The 20,947-nt window shown below is 42.7% G+C and overlaps 1 protein-coding gene and 1 long non-coding RNA gene across 3 annotated transcripts in view; one reads left to right on the top strand and one right to left on the bottom strand.

The window, feature by feature from the left end:
* Positions 1 to 20,947, bottom strand: part of tbc1d22a (TBC1 domain family, member 22a) — a 121,082-nt gene that overhangs the window by 73,240 nt on the left and 26,895 nt on the right. The window contains exons 7-9 of one of the 2 annotated variants that reach the window (XM_030113355.1): positions 14,772 to 14,900; positions 11,314 to 11,376; positions 6,087 to 6,201 (exon numbers count right to left, since the gene is read on the bottom strand). In XM_030113355.1, coding sequence (XP_029969215.1) covers positions 6,087 to 6,201; positions 11,314 to 11,376; positions 14,772 to 14,900 — 307 coding nt within the window. Of the gene's footprint in view, positions 1 to 6,086; positions 6,202 to 10,701; positions 10,768 to 11,313; positions 11,377 to 14,771; positions 14,901 to 20,947 lie in introns of both variants that reach the window. The other variant, XM_030113354.1, reaches the window with a different exon arrangement.
* Positions 6,310 to 19,862, top strand: LOC115404146 (uncharacterized). The gene is made up of 3 exons (XR_003933304.1): positions 6,310 to 6,324; positions 7,588 to 7,589; positions 19,695 to 19,862. It is a non-coding gene; the product is annotated as an uncharacterized LOC115404146 (long non-coding RNA).

Here is a 20,947-nt window from a genome sequence, read left to right as displayed (position 1 = left end):
CTGGCGAGGCAGTAAGCACTGAACACAGAGAGATTACACAGTCATATGATTCACTGGAAACTGTAAAATATTGATTATAGCAGCTTTGCAGTTCTGTTGTGGCTGTTAGTTCAAAGGATTTCTTTGATATGTGATTTTTTTTTTTTTTTTTTTTTTGTTTAGGGGGGAAAAAAAACTGTAAAAGGCAAAACATACTTCACTGTCAGATGAAACTATAGCTGCCGGCATTAAATTTAGACAAAGCGTTCCTCTTTGAACCACGGTGTCGATGTTAAGCTGTTGGTTGAGTGTTAAATCAGACTCATAAATTCTACACAATAGGAGTGTTGCCTTTACTTCCTCTCCCTTGAATGCAGCACTGGACAGCACTGTCAGTGCCAGCTAATTGCAAAATTCTTCACAAAAATCCCGGCAACACAGAAACTAGACACTTTCTTTCTCTGACAAGTGCGGCTTCAAAGCAGTGGATAGTGATAGGGTGCGCAGGCCACTCATCTCCTGGTTGATAGGAGGAAGGACATTCCGCTTCCTGACAGCATGGGGGCACTTTCCAAGTTGGTCATTTTTTTCCTCTTTTTGAAAATCTTGTTTTCCTGCTGTTTGTTCCTCTCTGTCATTCTCCGTGGCCTCGGCCCTTCTTGCTCTTAAGCCTGCCAAGAGACGGCCCGGCTGCTGTTATTTTCCACTACTCCGTCTCCATTCTGGCTCTCGCTTCTCTTTCACTCACGGATGTCACATCGTCGCCTACCCTGATTTTGAAATATTCTGCACCCCCCCCACGTCTCTTTCTTTGTCTTGTTAAGATGCCTCATTGCTCCCATCTTTCTTGCAAGAGGATCCATACTTAGATGCCAGCATGCAGATTGCGTTATGGATCCGCTGGTCAATCAATAGCCTCTCCACATTAAAAGAAGACTGGAGCAGCTTTGTGGCCTGCCGTGGCCCATCCTGGCCTCGGCTTTAATTCGATTACTTTTATTGTTGGCTAATCGGAGAGGCGCTACAGTGTGGAAGAAGGGGGTGAAAGACAAAAAAAAAAAAGAAAAGAAAAGAAAAGCAATGCTTCAGAGCTGGAGAGAAAGAAAAAGGTAGCCTCTATGGATCAATTCTTTCCTTTGACAGAAAGAACAGACCTTGTTTAACAGTCCGAGTGGATACACAACAACTTCAGAGTTAGCTTTCCACCCTCGGCATCACGAGAGTTCGTCAATAACCTGCCAATTGGAACTTTTCAATTTGGATTAACAGCCAGGTGTTAATGAAAGCCGGTGACGGGCAGGAGAGGGGCGAGCGCGGCGAGGAGCCGAGCAGTGAAGAAGTGGAGCCATCACTCCGCGTTGCATCATCAAAAGGTAAATGGAGTGTATGGCAGTCGAACAAGCACTGCAGTGCCAGACCAAGGCAGCTCTGAGACTGGAGGAGCTGCAGAAACAAAGCGGGCAGGCACTAGCAAAGTGACAGATGAGAAGAACAGCAGAACAAACGCGAGGAGAGTAAACTAACGGCGCCACACAAACAATGTGTGGGCAGCCAAGTACGATTGAGATTTCGTATGTTTTTTATTATATATTTTTTAGGGGGGAGGACGAGACGAGTAAAGGTGGCAGCAAATAGGAGTTATTCAAAGAAAAAGAAAAAAATCTCAAGAAATACAATGTAGCCACAGAGAAAGGGAAAGAAATTATTTGTGAGGCACTTCAAAACTTTCACCAGAGAATACACACAGCAGCAGGACAGATTAGGCAGCTGCAAACAGGTCCGGGTCTTAATCGTGATCCCATCGCTGCGCTGGCTCCCATCGACAGATACCGACTGCCACTCAACCGGCAGGAAGGCTTTAAAATGCTTAGGAACAACAAAAACCTTCTGAGTAAGGATTACAAAACGAAATCTGATGAGCGTCTGAACATTTTGAGGGAGCGGAAAAGCGGGGCTCGCTGGTGAGAGCGGAAAAAAAAAGAAAAGGAGAAACAGAGGGCTTTGACTGACTGTAGCTCAATTTAGCTCTGCGGGAAACACTGCGATACTGACCTTGAGCTGGAAGATGATCTGAATCTCTCACTATGCTGCTCATTTTTTTTGTTGAACATTTTGTCAGGTTGCCAATTAGGACGCTGTGCATCATCAACTTCCGAGCAAAGTCTGTATAATAATCTTGAATAAAGGCTGCATTGCAATTCCCAGGGTAGAAAACGGGGATTGATGTAGTTGGGAAAAAAAAAAAAAAAAAAAAAAGCGTCTCAAAACCATTTAGTAACTACTTTTTGAAAAAGCTTCTACCGATACCAGTATTCGGCTGTGAATTAACACCTGCCTGCAATGTTTTTCAGGTCATCCTTTTGGCTTTATGACCCGCGGCTTTATTGCTCAGGTTTACTATCCCCGCTCTTGCAATCATTCCGTGCGCTGTTGTTTCAGTCAGAGTGAGCAATGGTTTCTGCTTTAGCTTCCACACTTCGACATAAAAGCATTCCTTCAGCGGTGTGTGGACCGTTAAAAAAAAAAGTCACTCGGCAGCATATGCGAGAACCTATGGGAACCCATTGACCGGGTTTTTTTTTTTTTTAAAGCAGCGTCCCTGTGATGATGGAGAAACAAACCTGCTCAAAAGGTTCATTCAACATGCACCACATTTTCTCTGCAGTGCCTTGGAAACACCTGTGTTTCTTTTTTTTTTTTTGCTTGTACCAACAATGTCTTCACTCCCATCACCTTGACGCTTGGGATTTGGCTACTTGTGACCGATTTCTCTTCCGCAAGATGAAGTTCAAGCTGAAGGGACACCAATTTGACGCCATGGAAGAGATCCAGTGTGAATCACAGATGGCGCTTGACACACTTGGAAAAAAGAGTTCCGGAGAGCCTTCCAAGCATGGCGGGAGCGCTGGGAGCAGTGTGACGCCGTAGACGGCAACGACTTTGAAGATGATGGTGGAAAAACTTATCTTGGGTCCTTTTTTCAAAGAAGTAAACTAACAAACACATTTCCTTATTTGTGATAAGATTCATTAAAACAATGCACATTTTAAAAAAGATTTACAAAGGCTTTGTTTGTTCAAAGACATTGTAATACATCTTTTTTTTTTTTCCGATTCATTCTTAATATTGCATAAAATCCGTGGAGTTTGTGTGGAGCCTTATTTATTTGTAAAGAAACAGAACGAAGTGAGTCACAACTTCAGAGAAACCCCTTCTCGCTTTCACCATATGTGCATGAGCTCAATTACAAAGAGAGCAAGGAAGACGGGAGGAAGGAAGAATGTCATGTGCCGCGGAAAAGAAAAGAAAAAGACAGTGAGAGAGTGCATGAGAGCGCGGCGGCACAAGAGAGTGCACCTCACACTTTCTACCCTTCCACAAAGAAGTAAAATTAGGCCGTCCGCATGAAAGAAGCAAACCTTTTCTGTGTCTTGGCTCCCCTCTCTCTGCTTCAGAAAACAAGAGCGCCGAACAACAACAACACGGCGCATCAACCCATCATGTAAGACGCCAGCCCGGCACGTTTGAAGGTTTGCTGGCTGCGTGTGTTATTCAAGGCTCATCAGCGCATGGAGATACGGAGGAACAAAGCACGGGGTGATGCTTTGAAGATCTGACAGGAGCGTCTGACTCGCCCACAGAGGAAGGCAGAGAGAGAGAGAGAGAGAGAGAGAGAGAGAGAGAGAGAGGGGAAACGAATGTGGCGGGAAAAGGTGTAGATCGAGAAATACCGGAGCAGGAAATGGAAGGTGAAAGTGAAGAAAAGCGTCCTAGTGAAGAGAAAATATGAATGACAAGAGAGACCAAGACAAAAAAAAAAAAAAGGAGTCAAGAGAACCACTTGTTTGCAGTATGAACACAGCATGTGCATCTATGAGCATGTGAACACTTCACAACTATTTGTGAATACTTCAGATATTAACACAATTAATAGCCTCTTTCTAAGAGCAAAGCTTCAGATCTCATATTTTACTATTAACGGAAATCAACAGCTTTTAAATTCCCTTCATTAAAATTTTGGAATTGAAACAAAATTCTTTTTTCTTCATATTGGAATCTCACAAAACTGCCTTTTCATGAAACGCACCCACTGAAGGTTAAAGTGCTCGGCGTCAACTTCGAGTACACGTTGGAGGCCGCCCTGTTGTACGAACTGCCGGCGCTGCTGCAGTGAACTGTATTTAAACAAAAAGCTGGAGCTGCAGTGAAAGCAGCAGAAATGTTTCAGAACAAACTCTCATTAGCGAGGAGGAAAGTGCTGCGTGCCAAAAGTGGTACGGTGAGTTCCAGGAGTTACGAGAGTTTGAGCGTCTTCGCGAGCTCGCCGGCAGTAAACTTGTGGATCGTAATTGTACGCCTCTGACCACACGAAACAAAGGTCCGAGGGGTTTAAGAGAGAGCGCTGTGGTTTCCGCTTAGTCGCTCTTCAAAGAGAAATCGAACCATGCAAATATATCAGCTGCAGATTCTCTTGCCCTCCCAACACACACTTCCAGTGGAAATCGATGTCTATCTTTTTTCAGTATGGCAGGATGGCAGGTCTTCGTTAATAATCTATGAAAACAGTTTTAGTTAAGCTGATATGGCCTTTAATATGTCTAAATTAAGCTGTGTCATGCCAAAACAAACAAATTCAATGTTGTTTTTGTCAAACTGATATAATCAACACTACCTCGACTTAAGTATGTTTGGAATCTTGTAAAAATGAATTTAATTGAATCTCAATAAAAACATATTTTGCCTTAAGATGTATTTGAAAATAAGTCCAAAGATCATTAGAATATTGAAATGCAGATGATATTAAAAATTAATATTTTATATGATTATATCCAAAAACTCTTGATGCCACCACAGTTCATGCTTACAAAACTTTTTTTTGAAAGCCGAGGGTCTCAATTAGATGTTATATTTTGCAGATTAGAGCGTTGTTGGCTGGATTGCATTATATTGAAATTTAGCTATTCCATTATGATACAAGAGAAGAACAAAATATTAGAACAATATCTTCATATAATACAGTCCAGCAATGTGCAGCCTCAAAACTGAGCCTCTTTGAGAATCTCAAGCAGAACCGATCATTAACAACTCTGGAAAGGAGGAATTTACAGCGGAGTTGGCGTACTGTATCACATGAGAATGTGGAATTGTGTTTAATGAAGTGGCCGGCGAGTACATTTTTCAACTACAGTAACATTCCGTCGCTTAAGCATTTGATTTATTGTCTCTGTCCTGTAATTAATCAACTATGGGGCTTAAGTGATTTGCACATTCTTGCATAAGATTTTGTTTTACTCACCGCGCCAACTTTTCCGGAACTCACCATGCCAACTTTTTCTGTTTTTAGTTTGCATAAGTGTCGCTACTCTGTGCCAGCCTCAAAAGCCTGTGTCCTATATCACGCTTTCCCCATCAACATTTTTACTGTCAGCCATCTGATCAAGCTGAAAATGGAAGAGAGAACCTTTTTTTTTTTTGTTTTGTTATTACATCGGTAATATTTAGTTTCTTCTTCTCACAGTCAGCACTCTGGATCTGGAGGAGTGTGTTTATACTGTCAGGCGAATTAAGTGTGAGAGCAAAATAAAACATTCATCAGCGAAATGCGCCGCAACATAAACGCACGCAGCAGGAGGGGGGGGAGAAAAACACACACACACACACACACACGCCTCCACATGTCATGCTCCCTCACGCACATACTGTACGCACACTCACATATGGTCTAATCGTAAGTGTTAACCGGGAGCGCTTTGATAAATACAAGTTAAAAACACAGAGACTGAAGCGTATGTCTAAATGAAAGCGAAGCAGACAGGGAGAGAAGAAAAGAGCGGACCAAAGAGCACGGCGAGCCGCGGGAGAAGCTCTCTGCCCAAGAGTTATGAAAAGGAGAGACGGTCTCCAGGGTCCCGGGGTTGATTTCCTGTGACCTGTGGCGATGAACCGGCCTGTAAATCCCGAATCCTGCCAGCAACAAAGGTGGCACTCTGCTCGGCGGAGACGCGAGTGATCCTCACTTCAAAAGCCTATCACGCTAAAGATTAGGGGGGTTTTCGGTGGGGGAGGGTGAAAAGGAGCGGCGTGAGCGGAGGAGGTTCGCTACTCACCGATGTACTCAAACACGTAGACGACGAAGAAAGGGGTGACCAGGTCGTTGATGCCTTGCACGTAGCCGCTGGCAGGGTGGCGGATGGCCCAGATGAAGAGGATCCGCTCGAAAATCTTTTTGCGTGGAAACAGACACAGAGAGCGAGTCAAAACGAGAGCGGAAGCACAAAACGGTCATCATGTGAGAACCAAACACATTGTGAAGCTTGATCTGGGAGACATTTAATAGAAAACAAAGTGAAAATATACTAATGATTCCACAAAAGTATTTAGTTCATCAGAATGACAGGTTTTGATCTTAAAGGCTTAAACGTGAGCAACATGTAGAGGAAGCAGCAGCAGCGGGAATCACGTATGTGAAGCTGATGAAGAGTAAATCAGCTGCAAATCAGTGCAAACTACTGGATGAAAACTGTCCACAGCACTGCAGGTGAGATCTTGATGTATCTTCATTATTGTCAGCTTGGTCAGTCATTTTAAACCTCTGACAGAGAAACCAGATGAAGAAGCAAAGGATCTGTGTGTCCATGTTGATTTCAAGTATCTATAGGACTGCTACGGCCTTCCACCACAAACCCATCCAACCATAACGGGAATTTTCTACACTGGGACACAGTGATGGTTGGAAGCACAGAACTGACTAAAATGTTTCCTTCCCAACCTCATGACATCATTTCTCCTCTGTTTAGCACAGTGGCAGTCAGGCGGGAAACGTTCGAGTGATTCAGTTTGGTGAATATGCAGAGAACGGGCGGATATGGGCTGATTTGTCATTGAACCCTGAGGCCACATGCTCTACTCCACTCTGACTGGCGCTGGGTGATTTGCTCAATGGCGGACGGCCTGCATGTCCCCCTCCGGCCGTTAAAAAGCCGCGCCATAAAGCTGCCAGTGCTGTGCGGTGCTGGACATAATTCCAGAGGGCTGGAACTGGAAGAAACAGTGTTCGCAACTAATGTAGTCATTAATGAGGTATTGGGTTTGATATATTGTGTCTTCATCTACGGTGATCCGGGTTTTCACACAGTTCTGATTAAGATCATTATTGAGAGCACAGCCTTTATAAATGCATGGTGATCACACCATATGCGATTCAATTAACGCCAATAACCACATTTAATCAGGGCGAAACGGCTGATTGGAGGAGTGAATTTATTGATTATCACGAAACACATGACAAAGCAGCTCCACAGCGGCTCGCTGATTTTTTTTTTTTTTTTTTTATATTTGTAAATCAAATTACTACAGACATATCGGCCAGGGCTGAGAGGAATGCCTGCAGGGAAGTGTGAATTTAAACACTCCAAGGTTTTAATTATTTAAAAATGCATTTATGAAATGTCTCTTAGGGATGAGGAAGGTTTTTTCATCCTCAAGAACACAGAGCAAAGGTTTTGATAGGAAAACTTGATGCAATAATAACTTAAAAAGAAAACCTTAAAACAATTTCAATGCACTTTTTTTTTTTTTTTAATATTTATATATTTTCTATTGTTGCAGTAGTTTCCAACTTTTTTTTTTTCTTGTGGCCCCGAAGGATGCCTATCTGAAAAATTGCAGATCTCTCTTTTTTCACAGATATATTTTTAAAGGTTCACCTCAAAAGATCTGCTGACAGCAATGTCATCCATCAAAATGATGGACGGCCTTTTGATTTTTCTGTTCTTTAAACCGGGATATATGTTCTGTTAATGTGACTTTTCGCTTTTCGTTGAATAGTGTTATCTACAGCTGTGCCCGATTTTAACCAAAGACGAACTAAATTATTCAGACAGTGATTGTTGTTTTGCTTCGTGGTTAGGTGAGGACTGGCAGAATTTACAAAAAAATAATAATACACAAGGTCAATTCAGGATTTGTGCAAAGAAATGCGGCCATTCTGGAAATGGATGGGAAGTGTTGAAATCTGAGATAAATCACTTTCTTGGGCTCTTTGTTATCGCCGTGTGACACCGCACTCTTCAGCTCTTCTGCTGCATTTTCTTTTTTTTTTGTCAGAGAAACAGGCTTCGCTTTGAACTTTGTTCTTTGCTGTGCTGCCGTTTCTTCATTGACTCGCTCTCCGCCATCTTCTTTTCTTTCTCTACTTCTTAACACTTTTTTGTTTTGTTTTTTTTGTGTGTGCGAGGCACACGCTTCCATCTTCGTTATGGGCGGCTGTTTAATGCTGTCAGCTGCGGTGAATTAGAAGAGGCGTTGATGTTCGACTTGTTTTCGCTGGCACGCAAATGGATTTTCCCCCAAAACACAACGAGCGCGCGCTCGCATCTCGATGCACCACACCCATTTAGGTCTTTCTTATTTTTCACAGATATGTCATGTTTCTGTCACTTTCTAAATAACCTCATATCTCATCGTTTCATGGGATTTAACACGGGCATGGTAATGACAGGTTTGGGTTTTTTTTTGAGGGGGTGTGCACACAAATCATTTTATTTAAAGAAATTCCATCAACGTGAAGACCATAAGAATGCAAGACGCACGTGCCTGCGCAACCCCCTCCCTTGCTTTCTCTTCCACTCGCCTACACCTGCACCCACACCCCATCTTTCCTGATCAATGCTGCATCCATCAAACAAGGAGTGGTGTTAGGAATGGAGAGGGACTTTCTTAATAAAAGACCACAACAAAGGTAATCTCTTAAGTGAAAAGCAAGAAATGGTGCCAAATTGGAAATATGCTGGTTACTGTCACATATGAAAAAATGATGTGCCCGATATCTGAATAAAAAAAAAAAAAAAAAGTCACATCCCAAAACATTATTTACCACTTGGCACTCATCGCTGAGCCGAATTGTTTTAGACGCCCTGGAGAGTCGCGGTTTTTTTGTTATGCAGCAGGCGAAGACGTTTGCCGATAACTCCTTCTTTTGGAGCCAGTAATCCCATTTTGTAATCACGATTTAGCGGCGAAAACGAGAATGTTTGCCTCTCACACCAGGACCTTGTGATTGCTGATTAGATATTAGGCGTCTTTCCTGTATTGTTGTTCCAGAATAGAACAAAAAAACTGTACATCACTGTGGAATAGCTGCAATAGGCTCTCTGTCTCCCTGAAAAGGAACAAACTGTTGACTGCCTTCAGTTCTTTCGAATCTCTGGAGTCTCCAGTGGGGATGAGAAGGGAGTCGTGGGCGGGTGCAGGTATACGAGTGAATTAATAAAATGATGCAGAGGTGACAGCAAAACTGTGGAGGGGCTGTTGAGGGAGTGGGCTCTGGAGGCTTTCGCGCACCAAAACATGAGGAGCGCCTTGCTTCGACATTTCAGTGCCTAATGGGGACAACGGGGTCGGGTGAATGAGATGCGGGGAAATACCGGAGTGGGAGCCAAGAGGAAAACACATATTGCACCACGTAGGAGTATCAAGGCGGTACATTAGGTCGACTGTGGAGGACCTGCGCTCAAATCCTGGCTGCGGCAGGAAAGGTGTTAAAGCCAGCCGAGTGTAAGGTGCAAGTTGCAGTGACTTTGCGCGGCAGACATCAAGCGGAATGGCATCCTCGCTCTCTGATCTTGTTTCCTTTCTTACTTCTTGGTTATTGCCTCAAGTTCTGGGACTCTGTGTGTTTGAATTAAACGCGCAGGAGTCCAGAGACCACTGGGCAGCCTCCTCATTTTTCCTTTTTCTATCATTGTGCAAACGTATACATTGTGTGCATATCTGTGTGTGTGTGTGTGTGTGTGTGTCTGCACCTAAGCGCAGGTGTGCACACGGAGCAGCCCAGAGCCCTGACTACCTCATTAACCTCCACCTCATTATTCCTTCTTCTATCGCTGTTTTCAGTTCTGTGCTTCCCAGACTTGTGGTTCTTAGTATGACAGGTCCTCCCAGAAGCACTTTATTAAGAAGATAAGCTTAACCCCATATAAATGAATAGAATCAGGTTAATTTCTGTGTTAAGTTAGGTTGGGATGCCGCACTGATAGTCCCTCAGTCCTGCTGAGCCAACTTCTTCCACATGTGCTCATACATTTTTATGGGAGATGAAACATAGGCGACTACATTTTTACTTTGATTTAAGGAAATACTGGAAGCTGCCCTTGCTTAATAGTTAGATTCCACCAATGTGGGCTCTGCTCTATGTGCTTCTGATGCACCCGGCTCCTATCAATACATATTTTTTCTAAATTACACATGATTCTTAAGAGGTTAAGGTGATAAAAGGCTTAACTCAACTGTGAACACAGTGGTTTTGTTCAATAAGGCAGAATGGAGAGAAGAGCTCCAGTCATGCAAAGTGAAAGTTGGATGAATCTGATTGCAGCATGCATAAACTGTAGAAGTCAGTCAATTCCTTCTCGAGTGTGCTCAGTTTGTGTTTTGATGTGTGTGTGTGTGTGTGTGTGTATTCATGCCAGATCATGCAGATTATCAGAGCGAGGGTTTTCCCATTACAGACTCACAAGACTGTCTCAGTCTAAAAATATTTCAACTCTAATCTTAATTACGGTCAGCTTCATGATTGAAACTGGACGCACTGGGACCGAGCGATATTTTTGCGGTTTCTCTTGAAATGAGCTCCACTGATGACGTACCAACATCTGGCTAAACCGTAGAGAGGGAAAACCCCGCAGGGTGAGGAAGGTGTGTGTGCAGCTGGAGGGGTCTCACCTCTTGGACAGAAGCTTGTTGAAAGAGAGGAATAAGGGGATTAGTTCTCGGTATGTCAATGTGAATCTGCAGAGAGAAAGAGAGGGAGAGAAAAAAAAAAAAGACAAACACTGAAGCAACGGGGCAGGTTAGAACAGATCTGGCCGTCACGGACAGCGACGGGAACAGAGCGCAAGAGCAACAGTTAGTGGATTGGTGTCCTTGATTGAAGTCAGACTGGGCGGGGGAGGGTCGGTGGTCTGAAATGGAGAGCAGCCGTGGTCTCAAATGAAGTGTGTAAGAATGAGTGTGTTGATGTTGGGATGTCTCTGTGAGGGTATGTGACAGTGTTTGTGTGTGTGTGTGTGTGTGTGTGTGTGAGAGAGACCACATTTACACCATTTCAGAGTGTTTACCCCACGGATGAACAATGCGGCAGGCAGACAGAATCGTCAGAAGGGAGCCAGACGGACGGATGCAGGGCAGCAGCTGGAGCCAAGCCAACTGAAACAGTCCGGACTGTGTGTGAGAGAGAGTGTGTGTGTGTGTGTGTGTGTGTGTGTGTGTCCGTGGCTTGTTGCCGGCGGAGGGACGGCGCTGCGGGCGCAGTCCTGTCCGCTCTGCACACCTTACCTCTGTCACCTTTGGCTGCAGCACCAAAGACTCAGGACTCATCCTAGGAATGTCTATATGGATCTGACAGCAACATGGGAGAGAAATGTGTTAGACACACACACACACGCACACACACAAACACACACAGACACACAAACAAGTCCCAAAAAGCATGATGCACTCAATACTGTGTGCTTAATCTGCTTTTGATCAGCATTGAGAGGTACACGAATGAAGAGGCTCATTAAATCTTCAAAGGTTGTTGTGTTCGTCTCTTGTTACTAATCATAGCTGCTGCGGCCTTTCTGTCCAAAACAGATGCTGCGAATGTAGCCCACCTGCCCTGTAAGAGTGCAGCATCGTGACAGGTACATTTGCGTATTTTCATATTGAATATGAGACACAATCGAGAGAAAAAAACACTGTGAAAAAGTTGGTGGATAAAGGAAACTGGATTATCTCCGTATTATAGATGCAACCTCAAAAAAACACTTGTATATGTTTTTTTGCAAAGTGCACACACATCTATGAAAATGCTAAATCGAAAATATCAGAACCATGACTGAGCTAGAACTTATTTTTCCACATAACCCAGCTTAAAGCAACACTAACAAACACAAATAAGTATAAGTAATAGTAATATGTTCTGTTAATATCGGACCAGTTTTAATTATCAGATCGATACTGATACGTAAAGAAATCTCCAATATTGTCCGATACCAATGTCAACACCGACATATCGTGCATCCCTAAAATATTACGTTTTTTTCTATTGAAATTGATCTATTGAACAGTTATACACTACATAAATCTTGGAGCAGCACTCTTGCTTTAAATTTCCTGTTCTGTATGATTATGATTCAGTCAAAATACCTGAGGCCAAATCATCCATCGGGCATTTCATAGGAATCCATACAAATAATTAAAAAATAATTCTGCTCATTTGATTACATACTGCTTCAGATTATTTTTTTAACATCTTTGTGGAAGGTTATTTTTATTTTATGAATTTCCGTTGACATTTCTCAGGCTAATAATGCTTCCAAAGTCAACATAAAACAGCACTGAAATCTGCATCTTGAGTTGGTCGCAAAACAGCAAAACAAAAAGACCAACCAAATCTGTAAGGATCAAACGTTGGCCGGTCAGCTCTGTTCTCCGCTCTCAGATGGCGAGGGGCTAATGACTCAATTAAAAACCGAAAATGTGGCATCCCAAATGTCACAGACAACTGGCTAAAAATGGATTGTCAAGCCGAATTAGCGACTGTAATTATGTCTGTGAGCAAACACAACAATTGTTGGGCCTGTACTACTGATAATAGCAGAAGGAGTAGCCACGATGCCGGAACTCAGTCATGTAAACAATCCATGAATATCCGTCTTTCTTGATGAACATTTGTAAATCTACTCAGCGTAAAGTGATCACAGGTGTTTTCCATCAAAACGCTACAAATCTCATTTCTTAGTGAAGTTATTTTCGAGAAATGTGAATAACTGTGGCAGCCTTGAGACGATCTGTAAACTATTTTTAGCTGAGCTAAAATCAAAACGGTTCAGAATCCAGACGATGAACCACAATAAGAACGTTTGGTCAGATTCAGGAAATGCATAGAACAGTTTATCGATGATTAAAGGCAGCATTTTCTGCAAATTACTTGGTATCTCAGGGATTGAAAACACAAGGTCACGGCTAATTTTGTTACTTGGCAAATGAAAAAGAAGAATTGTGAAAGACTGGGATTATCTGATGCATTAGTTTGGCATTAGAGGTGCTTTTTTCTTCTATCGAGAGCAAAAGCTGTTGAGGGAAGCAGCAGACTTGTTTAAGCGCTGTACTGTATCTGTTCTCACCACCAAGCAGCCTTTTCAGCCTCTTCTATCTTCTGATTGCTCAAAAAAAAAAAGACCAAAAGCTGTAGTATCACATTCTCTTGGGTCAAAATGAAAATGCAAAAGTACTTCAAAAAGCCCGCAGTGCAAGCTGGGACCACTACAGTGGCTCCATCCATATGCATAAGTACACACACACACACACACACACACACACACACACACACAAACTGTTTGGGAAGGTTCCCAACAACATCAACAAATAATAAGGAGAGGCAGATGGACGGACGATGCTGGAGACACAAGCAATGGAGGCAGATGGATCTCTCACACACACGCATTCAAAGACAAACTCAAGACTGCATATCTGCAAAATGCATACACTGGAAGTTAAATATACACGTTATAGAAAATAAGGAGGAATGCAGAGAAATTCTACAAACTTGCTGTCATCCACAATTTAAGCTCCAAAGCATCACATTCGCAAATTACACATAACCAGGCCCACGGCACGAGAGAAAGAAAATACTAGAAGTCAGCACTCACTCAGGAACATGCAGAATTTGGCAGAAAAAGAGGATCCGAGACACGATCCAAACAATCATCAAAACAAAGTATGCCAGCTTCTTGGCACTGTACAGGGGAGATCAATGCGAAATTGGACGCAACGTGAGAAGTGTGTGTTTTTGCTATCGACAGAACACTTTGATGTTTCTTATCAGCCTGAAATGAATGGAAAGGATTCGAGTGTTGAAATGAAGGAGTGTGTGTGTAGAAAAGAGAGAGAGAGAGAGAGAGAGAGAGAGAGAGAGAGAGATGTATCAACACGAGGAGAGGAAAAGTGGAAGATGTTTTTAAACCAAAGAGAAGTGTTCATTTAAGAAGCCACTTGTCTCTGCTCCGTGTGCAGAGCTCGACCACGTTGCCCTCTTGTCAAAACACACACACACACACACACGCACGCGCACTCACACACATACACACACAAAACACAGAAAAAAACATGAAACAGAAAAATAAGCAAAGAAAATTCTTTTTTCCTGACTGCAGGACTGAATTCTGCAGAAATCCACAAACATTTGTGCTGAGGTAACACAAGAGGATGCTGCCTCTGTAATTGTACAGCAGATTTTTTTTGCAGTACTTATTTGATCTAGGCCCAGTTTACACAACGTTTCAAAGGAAAAACATCGTTTTTTTTTTGTTTTCATTTCAGAAAAGTTTGTCATTTACAAAAACTATGTAGTTACTAGGAATGGCCACGAGTGGGTGCTGCTGTCTGTTTGTGTGATGAAGCCACACATGCATAGACAACAATACGTTATTAACATGAACAGTGGTGAGTGTACGGACAATCATATGGACAGATGGTGAAACTGGATTGCTACATGACACTCTGGAGGCCGCCATTGTTGTTATTGTCCATCTACTGATCTTATTCAGAACTACAATGGCCGAACATTTCACGAAAGTTGCATTTTCCGTGTTCCAATCGAGTCCTTTAAAGCTATTTTTAAAAAGTTGGAAATCCATTAGCTCTAAGCACCATTGTGTAAACAGGGCCTAAGTCCTTCAGAGACTGAGACAAATGTTCAAAACAGAGGAAAATATCCACAGTTTCATTAAAAGCATGCGTGCATATACCTGTCTGTATGTGTCTTGATGGTGCTCATCATTGCGGGAGTCGTAGTATTGCTGAATGAAGCCGAAATATTCTTGCCTCTTCCTCTGCAGGACGCTTTCTCGCCTTTCCGCGTTGGCTGGCAGGTAACCCTGAGAGAGAGGAGTGGATGAAAAGAGAGTGAAACGAGTGTAGGAATTTCATTTTATTCAAGAAATGTCAATACAATGCTTTGTTAACATCTGCTTACACCATATACTTGGCAACTACCAGTGGCCTCCCAGCTGATTCGCCTGTCTCTTTCAAACATACGTGAACACAATCATGGCTTTAGTTCCACCCGGGGCTCATTAATTCAGCCCGGATCCAGGAGGACTTCAAGTGTTTTCAGTGCCTGAAACCGCACAGCGCTTTATCCTGTCCGTCTGCTTTTTTTTTTTGTGCGTGTATGTGTGTGTCTGTGCTGTTTAATGAGCCTTAATTTTGAAGCGCGTTCTAAAACTTTGCTCGCCAAGTTCAATCGCAAACCAAAACGCCCCACCTGGGATCACGCCGTCAGTAAAAGGACACACTTTAGCAAAGAAAACTTTTATGCTGCTTGACCAAATGTCTTCTGTCTCTGAGGAAAACAACCTTTTTCTGTGTGTAGAACGTGTGTGCGTGTGTGTGTGTGCGTGCGCGCGCATTCAGTAAGGAGTGTATCCTCGTTGTGCGGTCAGGCTTATGCAATATGAAGAAAGTCAACTCCAAACCGAACAACAAATATAATGTCTATTAAAAGCCGCAGCAGGAACCGGCGCTTGTAAAATATTCAGGGATAAAGTCTTCAAAACTGAACTCAAACATGACTGCAGGCTAGAATATGTGTCCCGCTGATTTAAACAAAGGCAGCTTTGTGTGTCAGTTTTTGCCAAATGCCCTTCTAATGAGCTTTGATCGGATGAAAGTAAAACGGGACATGTCAGACGACTTCTGGGTCAAGAAGTGGAGTTCATTCACTGATATTGTTATCAACCATCACTGTATTTTGCACCGGATGGTATTATTAAAATTGTCTTTATCTTGAAATTGTTTGTGGTCCAGTCTCCTCAAGGAAGTATGACTTAAAAAAAAAAAGCAATCGGCAGCTATCTAAGTTCTCTTTAGAGTTTTTTTGAAATTCTCATTATTTGTTTTCACATAAATAATCAAACTGGAGGACGTCCAACCAGGCGAAGCCTTAGGCCACCTCTCTGATCCCTGGCACTGCTCTGAGGAGACCCCAGGTCGGTGAGCTCAAGGTAAAAGACTCATAAAACTTGGTATCTGAGATTCCTTCAAGGTATTTCTTGAAATTCAGCACATTTCAATGATGTTATCTGGTAGCTAAAAATCTAACTTTGATGTCAAAAATTCTCATTAACTCAATATATCCAGACGGCATTGGATGGATTTCTTCCAAATTTTACACAAACAAGGATGATCTGATTTGAAGAACGGGCCTGGGCTTCAGCTTTCATGTCTGCCTCATTTTTGGGAAGGCGAGATTTCAAGAACGTGATGAATGATTGAGAAAGAAAAAAAAAAAAAAACATGAGCTACACAACGTGGTACTCCTATTTCTCAATCCGTTCCACAGGTCGGTCCCCAAAGGTCAAGACTGAAGAGTCCATTTAAATCTTAAAAATAGCAGAATCTCAATTTTTTAACAAGCAGATGCGCTCTTAATTAGCCAGTCTCTCTCTTATATGGATTTGTCAGTGCTCTCAATTAAAACCCGGCAGCTTACAAAAACACATTTTGGCGGCTCGTCACACACATCAGACGACTCTGTTTTGGACAGGCTTTAGTGGATTAGCCATCAAAAATAACTCCTCTACCTGCAGCAACAAAGAGAAGCCGGCCTGGGGCCTTAGAAGGCTGATGTGTGGTTGTTATCTATGAGCATTTCTGTCTTTGTTACGACTCTGCTGCCTGTTGTTTTCGCAAAGGGGCTGCCATTTTTTGGGGGGAGTAATATCCTAACAAAGATAAAGACGAGCACAAACTATCAATTCTGGGCAACTGTCTAAAGGGCTGTCAATAAGAGAAGCAGCACAAAGTTTATTTTCTGCTTCTTCTTCCTTTTTGTGTTTTATTGCCAGAAAAAAAAAAGAAAAAAAAAAAAGTCTGGAGAGTTTAGAGGATTATTCACTTGCAGACACATCATCAACACACACAAACTCCTAAATCTGAGCACCACGATTCATCTCACTCATGTGTTTGTTATGACATGTAAACACACATCTTGCGTCACATTTTTCAGTCCCTGTCAGCACATCCACCATTTCCACATCTTCTTTTCCTGTTGGTTTGACGATTTCATGAGGACAAACACTGAAGGAGGGAGAAACCGTCACTCGTCCACGCCATGCAACGCACTCATGGAAATCGAGCTGTGATCCGACTTGCGATTTCTTATTCCCCCGACCAAAGTCTGCCAAAAAGCCACCGCAATCGCGTGCTTCAACCACTCCGTATGCAACACTCGGGTACACAGAACACACTGCGGCGGGCCCGCTACGGAGCAGCGAGCTCCGGCTCTGCCAAACGCCGGAGAGGAGAGAGTGTGTGAGAGTTGTGCGAGTTGAAGGTTAATGGACAGCTTAGTGGAGGTCAATCACACCGCAGCTGCATTACTGCTCAATAGGACAGCGGAGCACATACTCACAGGGGGATTTGAAGACTATAAAGAGGACACAAACACCGCCGTACACTCCGATGTGCTTTTTATTTTATAGCATTGCTGCTCTCTATTACTGATAACAGGCTGAAATATTTCGCCGTGCCTTCCGCAGTCTCGGAGGTCTCCAACTTCCAAGGCCAACCGACTGCGCTCAGTGCGCCGCTTCTCTGCTTTCACGCAAACACATCTGATCGTTTCCTTATTTTTATTAAACATTGTCAGGCTGGCAGTCACACGATCCATGAGGAAGCTGCGGTGGTGAATTGGGGTCAGTGGTAAAGATGAATAACGTCATTAAACGTATACCTACTATTTGTAACTTAAAAGTCCAATTTAGGGTATTTCTTTTGCAGGTTCACACAAAGTCTTTTGTGATACTTATTTAAACTGGCATCATATGAAAGGTCAAGAAGTCAGTAATTGAAGGAAGGGCGGCTTTGCTTAGAGAAAGCAGAAAAATAAAGTGTGCTTTTGCTGAGAGCTGACAACTATTTTTTTTTTTTTCCTTCGCGGCCGACTGGTTAAAAAGGAGGTGAGTGAAGACTTCAAATGTCAGAGACGGAGGGCTGGAAGTGAGGCATAATTGCGCGGCGGCTCGGCATGTCCTGCCAGTGGTGCAAAACGAAAACGTGGCGGCACGGCGCTTCCTCCCGTCTGTGTTAATCAGCAGGCATAAACCTCATCTCTTCATTCTTCCTTGCGTCAATCTGCTCCCTCTCTCATGGACCCTCCACTTCAGTAAACAGAGAAAATGTGCTCGGGGAATCCATTTGGGGAATTTAAATGAATTTTCTCGTGTGTTTTTTTTTTTTTTTTTTCTCTCTTCTTCTTCTTGCTCTTCTCACAGAATTGATTCCCACTTAGGAGGAGCGCACTCCCCTGGACTGGAAACAAACTGTCCCACTGCGAGCTCATCTCAAGTTCAACAACCAAAAACTTCCATTCCTTTGTGGGAAACGCTCGCGTTTCCAAGTCCTCTGCCTGCTCTTTTCCAGGCCGCCTTCTCTGGAGCTGTGGAATTCAGAAGCACTCACATGACACTCCGTCTCTCAACGCTGACTCCCGACCTCGGCTTTAAAACTTCTGTAACTTTTTTTCCCCTCAACTTTCGCAACTTTATTCTCTCATGTTTTTTAATTACGTATTTATTGAGGTTTCAAGATTCAAATATTAATAACCACTCAAAATCTGAATTATTCAACACATTTAGCTATTAGAACTTGATCTAAGTGCAATCTTAATAGAATTGTGGGGGAAATAATAGAATTCCTGCGCACACAGACAACCAGCGAGGCTCGTCAAATGCAGCGAATGAAGCAGGGATTCATTCTCTGGGATCCACAGATGCACTTGTCAACATATCTAAAAACACAACTAAAGGTTTGTGGTTTCCAGTTTTCTGATGGTCTCTTCATTTGTTGGCTTTAATAAATGTTCTATTGTGTGTAAATAAGTAGCTTTCATTATTTTTCCCTGGATGTCAGTTGTGAAATTCTGTTTCTCATATTTTTGCTGGTGAAAACAAAAAGACTGAATCAAGTATGACATTAATAACAATATTGTTTACAGAAAATGATCAGTTATCACTGTCAGCCAACTTTGTGCATGTTTGACTGACTAAAAACGAAAGTTCAGGTGAAAATGGCAAACTGTCGTTGCATTGTGGGAGTTCGTTTGGTGCTTGGGCCACTGCAAACAAAACTTTTTGAAAACACCCCGCCTAAAAAGCCTTACATACCTGGCTCTTAAAGGATGTGAAAGGGTACAATGATTTGTTTAGGTGGCCACATCCAAAGGCGCCAATACCAGTGTATGCAGGAAAAAAAATAACAGTTGCTATAAAAGGAAACACCTGCCACATCTTGTTCTAAGTTAGTTAAAGATTCTGCATGAAAATATTGCAGCAAACTACAGTCCTTCATTCTCGGGTTGGGTATTCTGCATGTATATATTTGTACACATGACAGTTAAAGAGCATGAACTCCTTTATGGACAGACAGACCAAAGATGGCACAGAACGGGAGTATATTTCATTTCCTGTGACTGAATCTGTTTGCAAAAGTAATTTACTCAGGTCTACGCTGTTCATACTGAGAGAGAATCTGCATTTTGTGAGAGCCAAGGTAGATTACACAAACTAAAAAGGAAGAAAGACTTGTGATGAGGTGTGTAAGATGCCTTGAAGATGCATACAGAGAGAGGTCGATTTTACCACACAAAAAAACATCAACAAAAAAAAAAGCATTTGCTTTCAGGCGATATAATTATGTGTTCTGTTGAAAGGCAAACACTTAACATAATAATCTCTAAATCTGTCCCCACTGTCACTGTTCGCTGATATATCTCATATAACCCTTTAGCCTTATCAATATTTCCACAGCCAGTTAGTTCTCTCCTCGCCCGCCACTTCACATTTAACAGCCGCACTCCATTAGCAAATGCACATATTGCCAGAGGCTGACATTCTTTCACAAAGCAGAAAAGCCATTTAATTTTTTTCCTCCCCTTTCTTCCTGCAGGCACGGACACCGAGTGCTCTTTAAACAAATGAAATAAGATGGTATTATTTCGGAAATAATGGGCAAGTTTAGCCGGATGGGTTTCGAAGGCCCTAGGCAACCTGTAGAGCCAAACAGCAAAATGAGGCAGAGGAAGCAATCCTGGTGGGGCCCAAAAATTGCTTTCTTACACTCCAAGTCTGGTCTCGAGATTCTGTTGGCCTGCTTTTTCATTTCCACCCCGGCTAATAACGGTGAAGACAGTTATGGACGATTCCTGTGATGCGCTGCTAAACGCAGGCCAATGGGGGAGCATTACAGAGCTCCGATTGCGGTGGGAAAACTTGTTTCTCCTTTTTGTCAAGTAAAGAGGAGAGTGGCTGAAGTATGGCTGCCTGAGGGAAGACGGGGAGAGAGAGAAAAAAAAAAAATCAAATAAGTCAGTGCACGCTGGTGAGCAGGAGAAGGGCACAAGGGACGCCACTGGAGTGAAGTTTTATTAGGTGCCTCAGCCAAGTTTATGGAATACGGCGTGGGGTGCGAGTCTGAATGTGTGTCTATGAGTGTGCGTGCCAGACAGAGAATAGATTTTTCGAGCCTGATCCCTTCAATCTATTTCTCCATTGGATCATACCACAGGCAGGACAGAGGAGGCAGTCAAGTGTTATGACACTTGAGAAGATATGAGAGCTTTCGACAGTGTGCCCACTTTTCGCTTTAATCCCAACCCTGGATTTAACCTATGGGATAATTCACGCTGCGCCAACTTCTGAGAACCAGAAATCTATTGAAAACCTTGCGAGGAGTTATGACAACTTTTGATCCAGATCTGAAGTTTGACCCTTCCAGACAGTAGACATTTGCATTGGAAAAGAAATATTTTCTCGGAGATATAATTCAGCCAAACGGACTTCACACATTTTAGATGACTCTTATATTTGGTTCCTATTGTTACTTGACAATAATGCAGTTGTTCCTTCTATTCCAGGCCTAATTG

The sequence above is a fragment of the Salarias fasciatus genome, chromosome 17, assembly GCF_902148845.1.
Source record: "Salarias fasciatus chromosome 17, fSalaFa1.1, whole genome shotgun sequence".
NCBI lineage: Eukaryota > Metazoa > Chordata > Actinopteri > Blenniiformes > Blenniidae > Salarias > Salarias fasciatus.
Note: the sequence above shows the minus strand (reverse complement) of the source record. Positions and strands in the feature narration are given on the sequence as shown.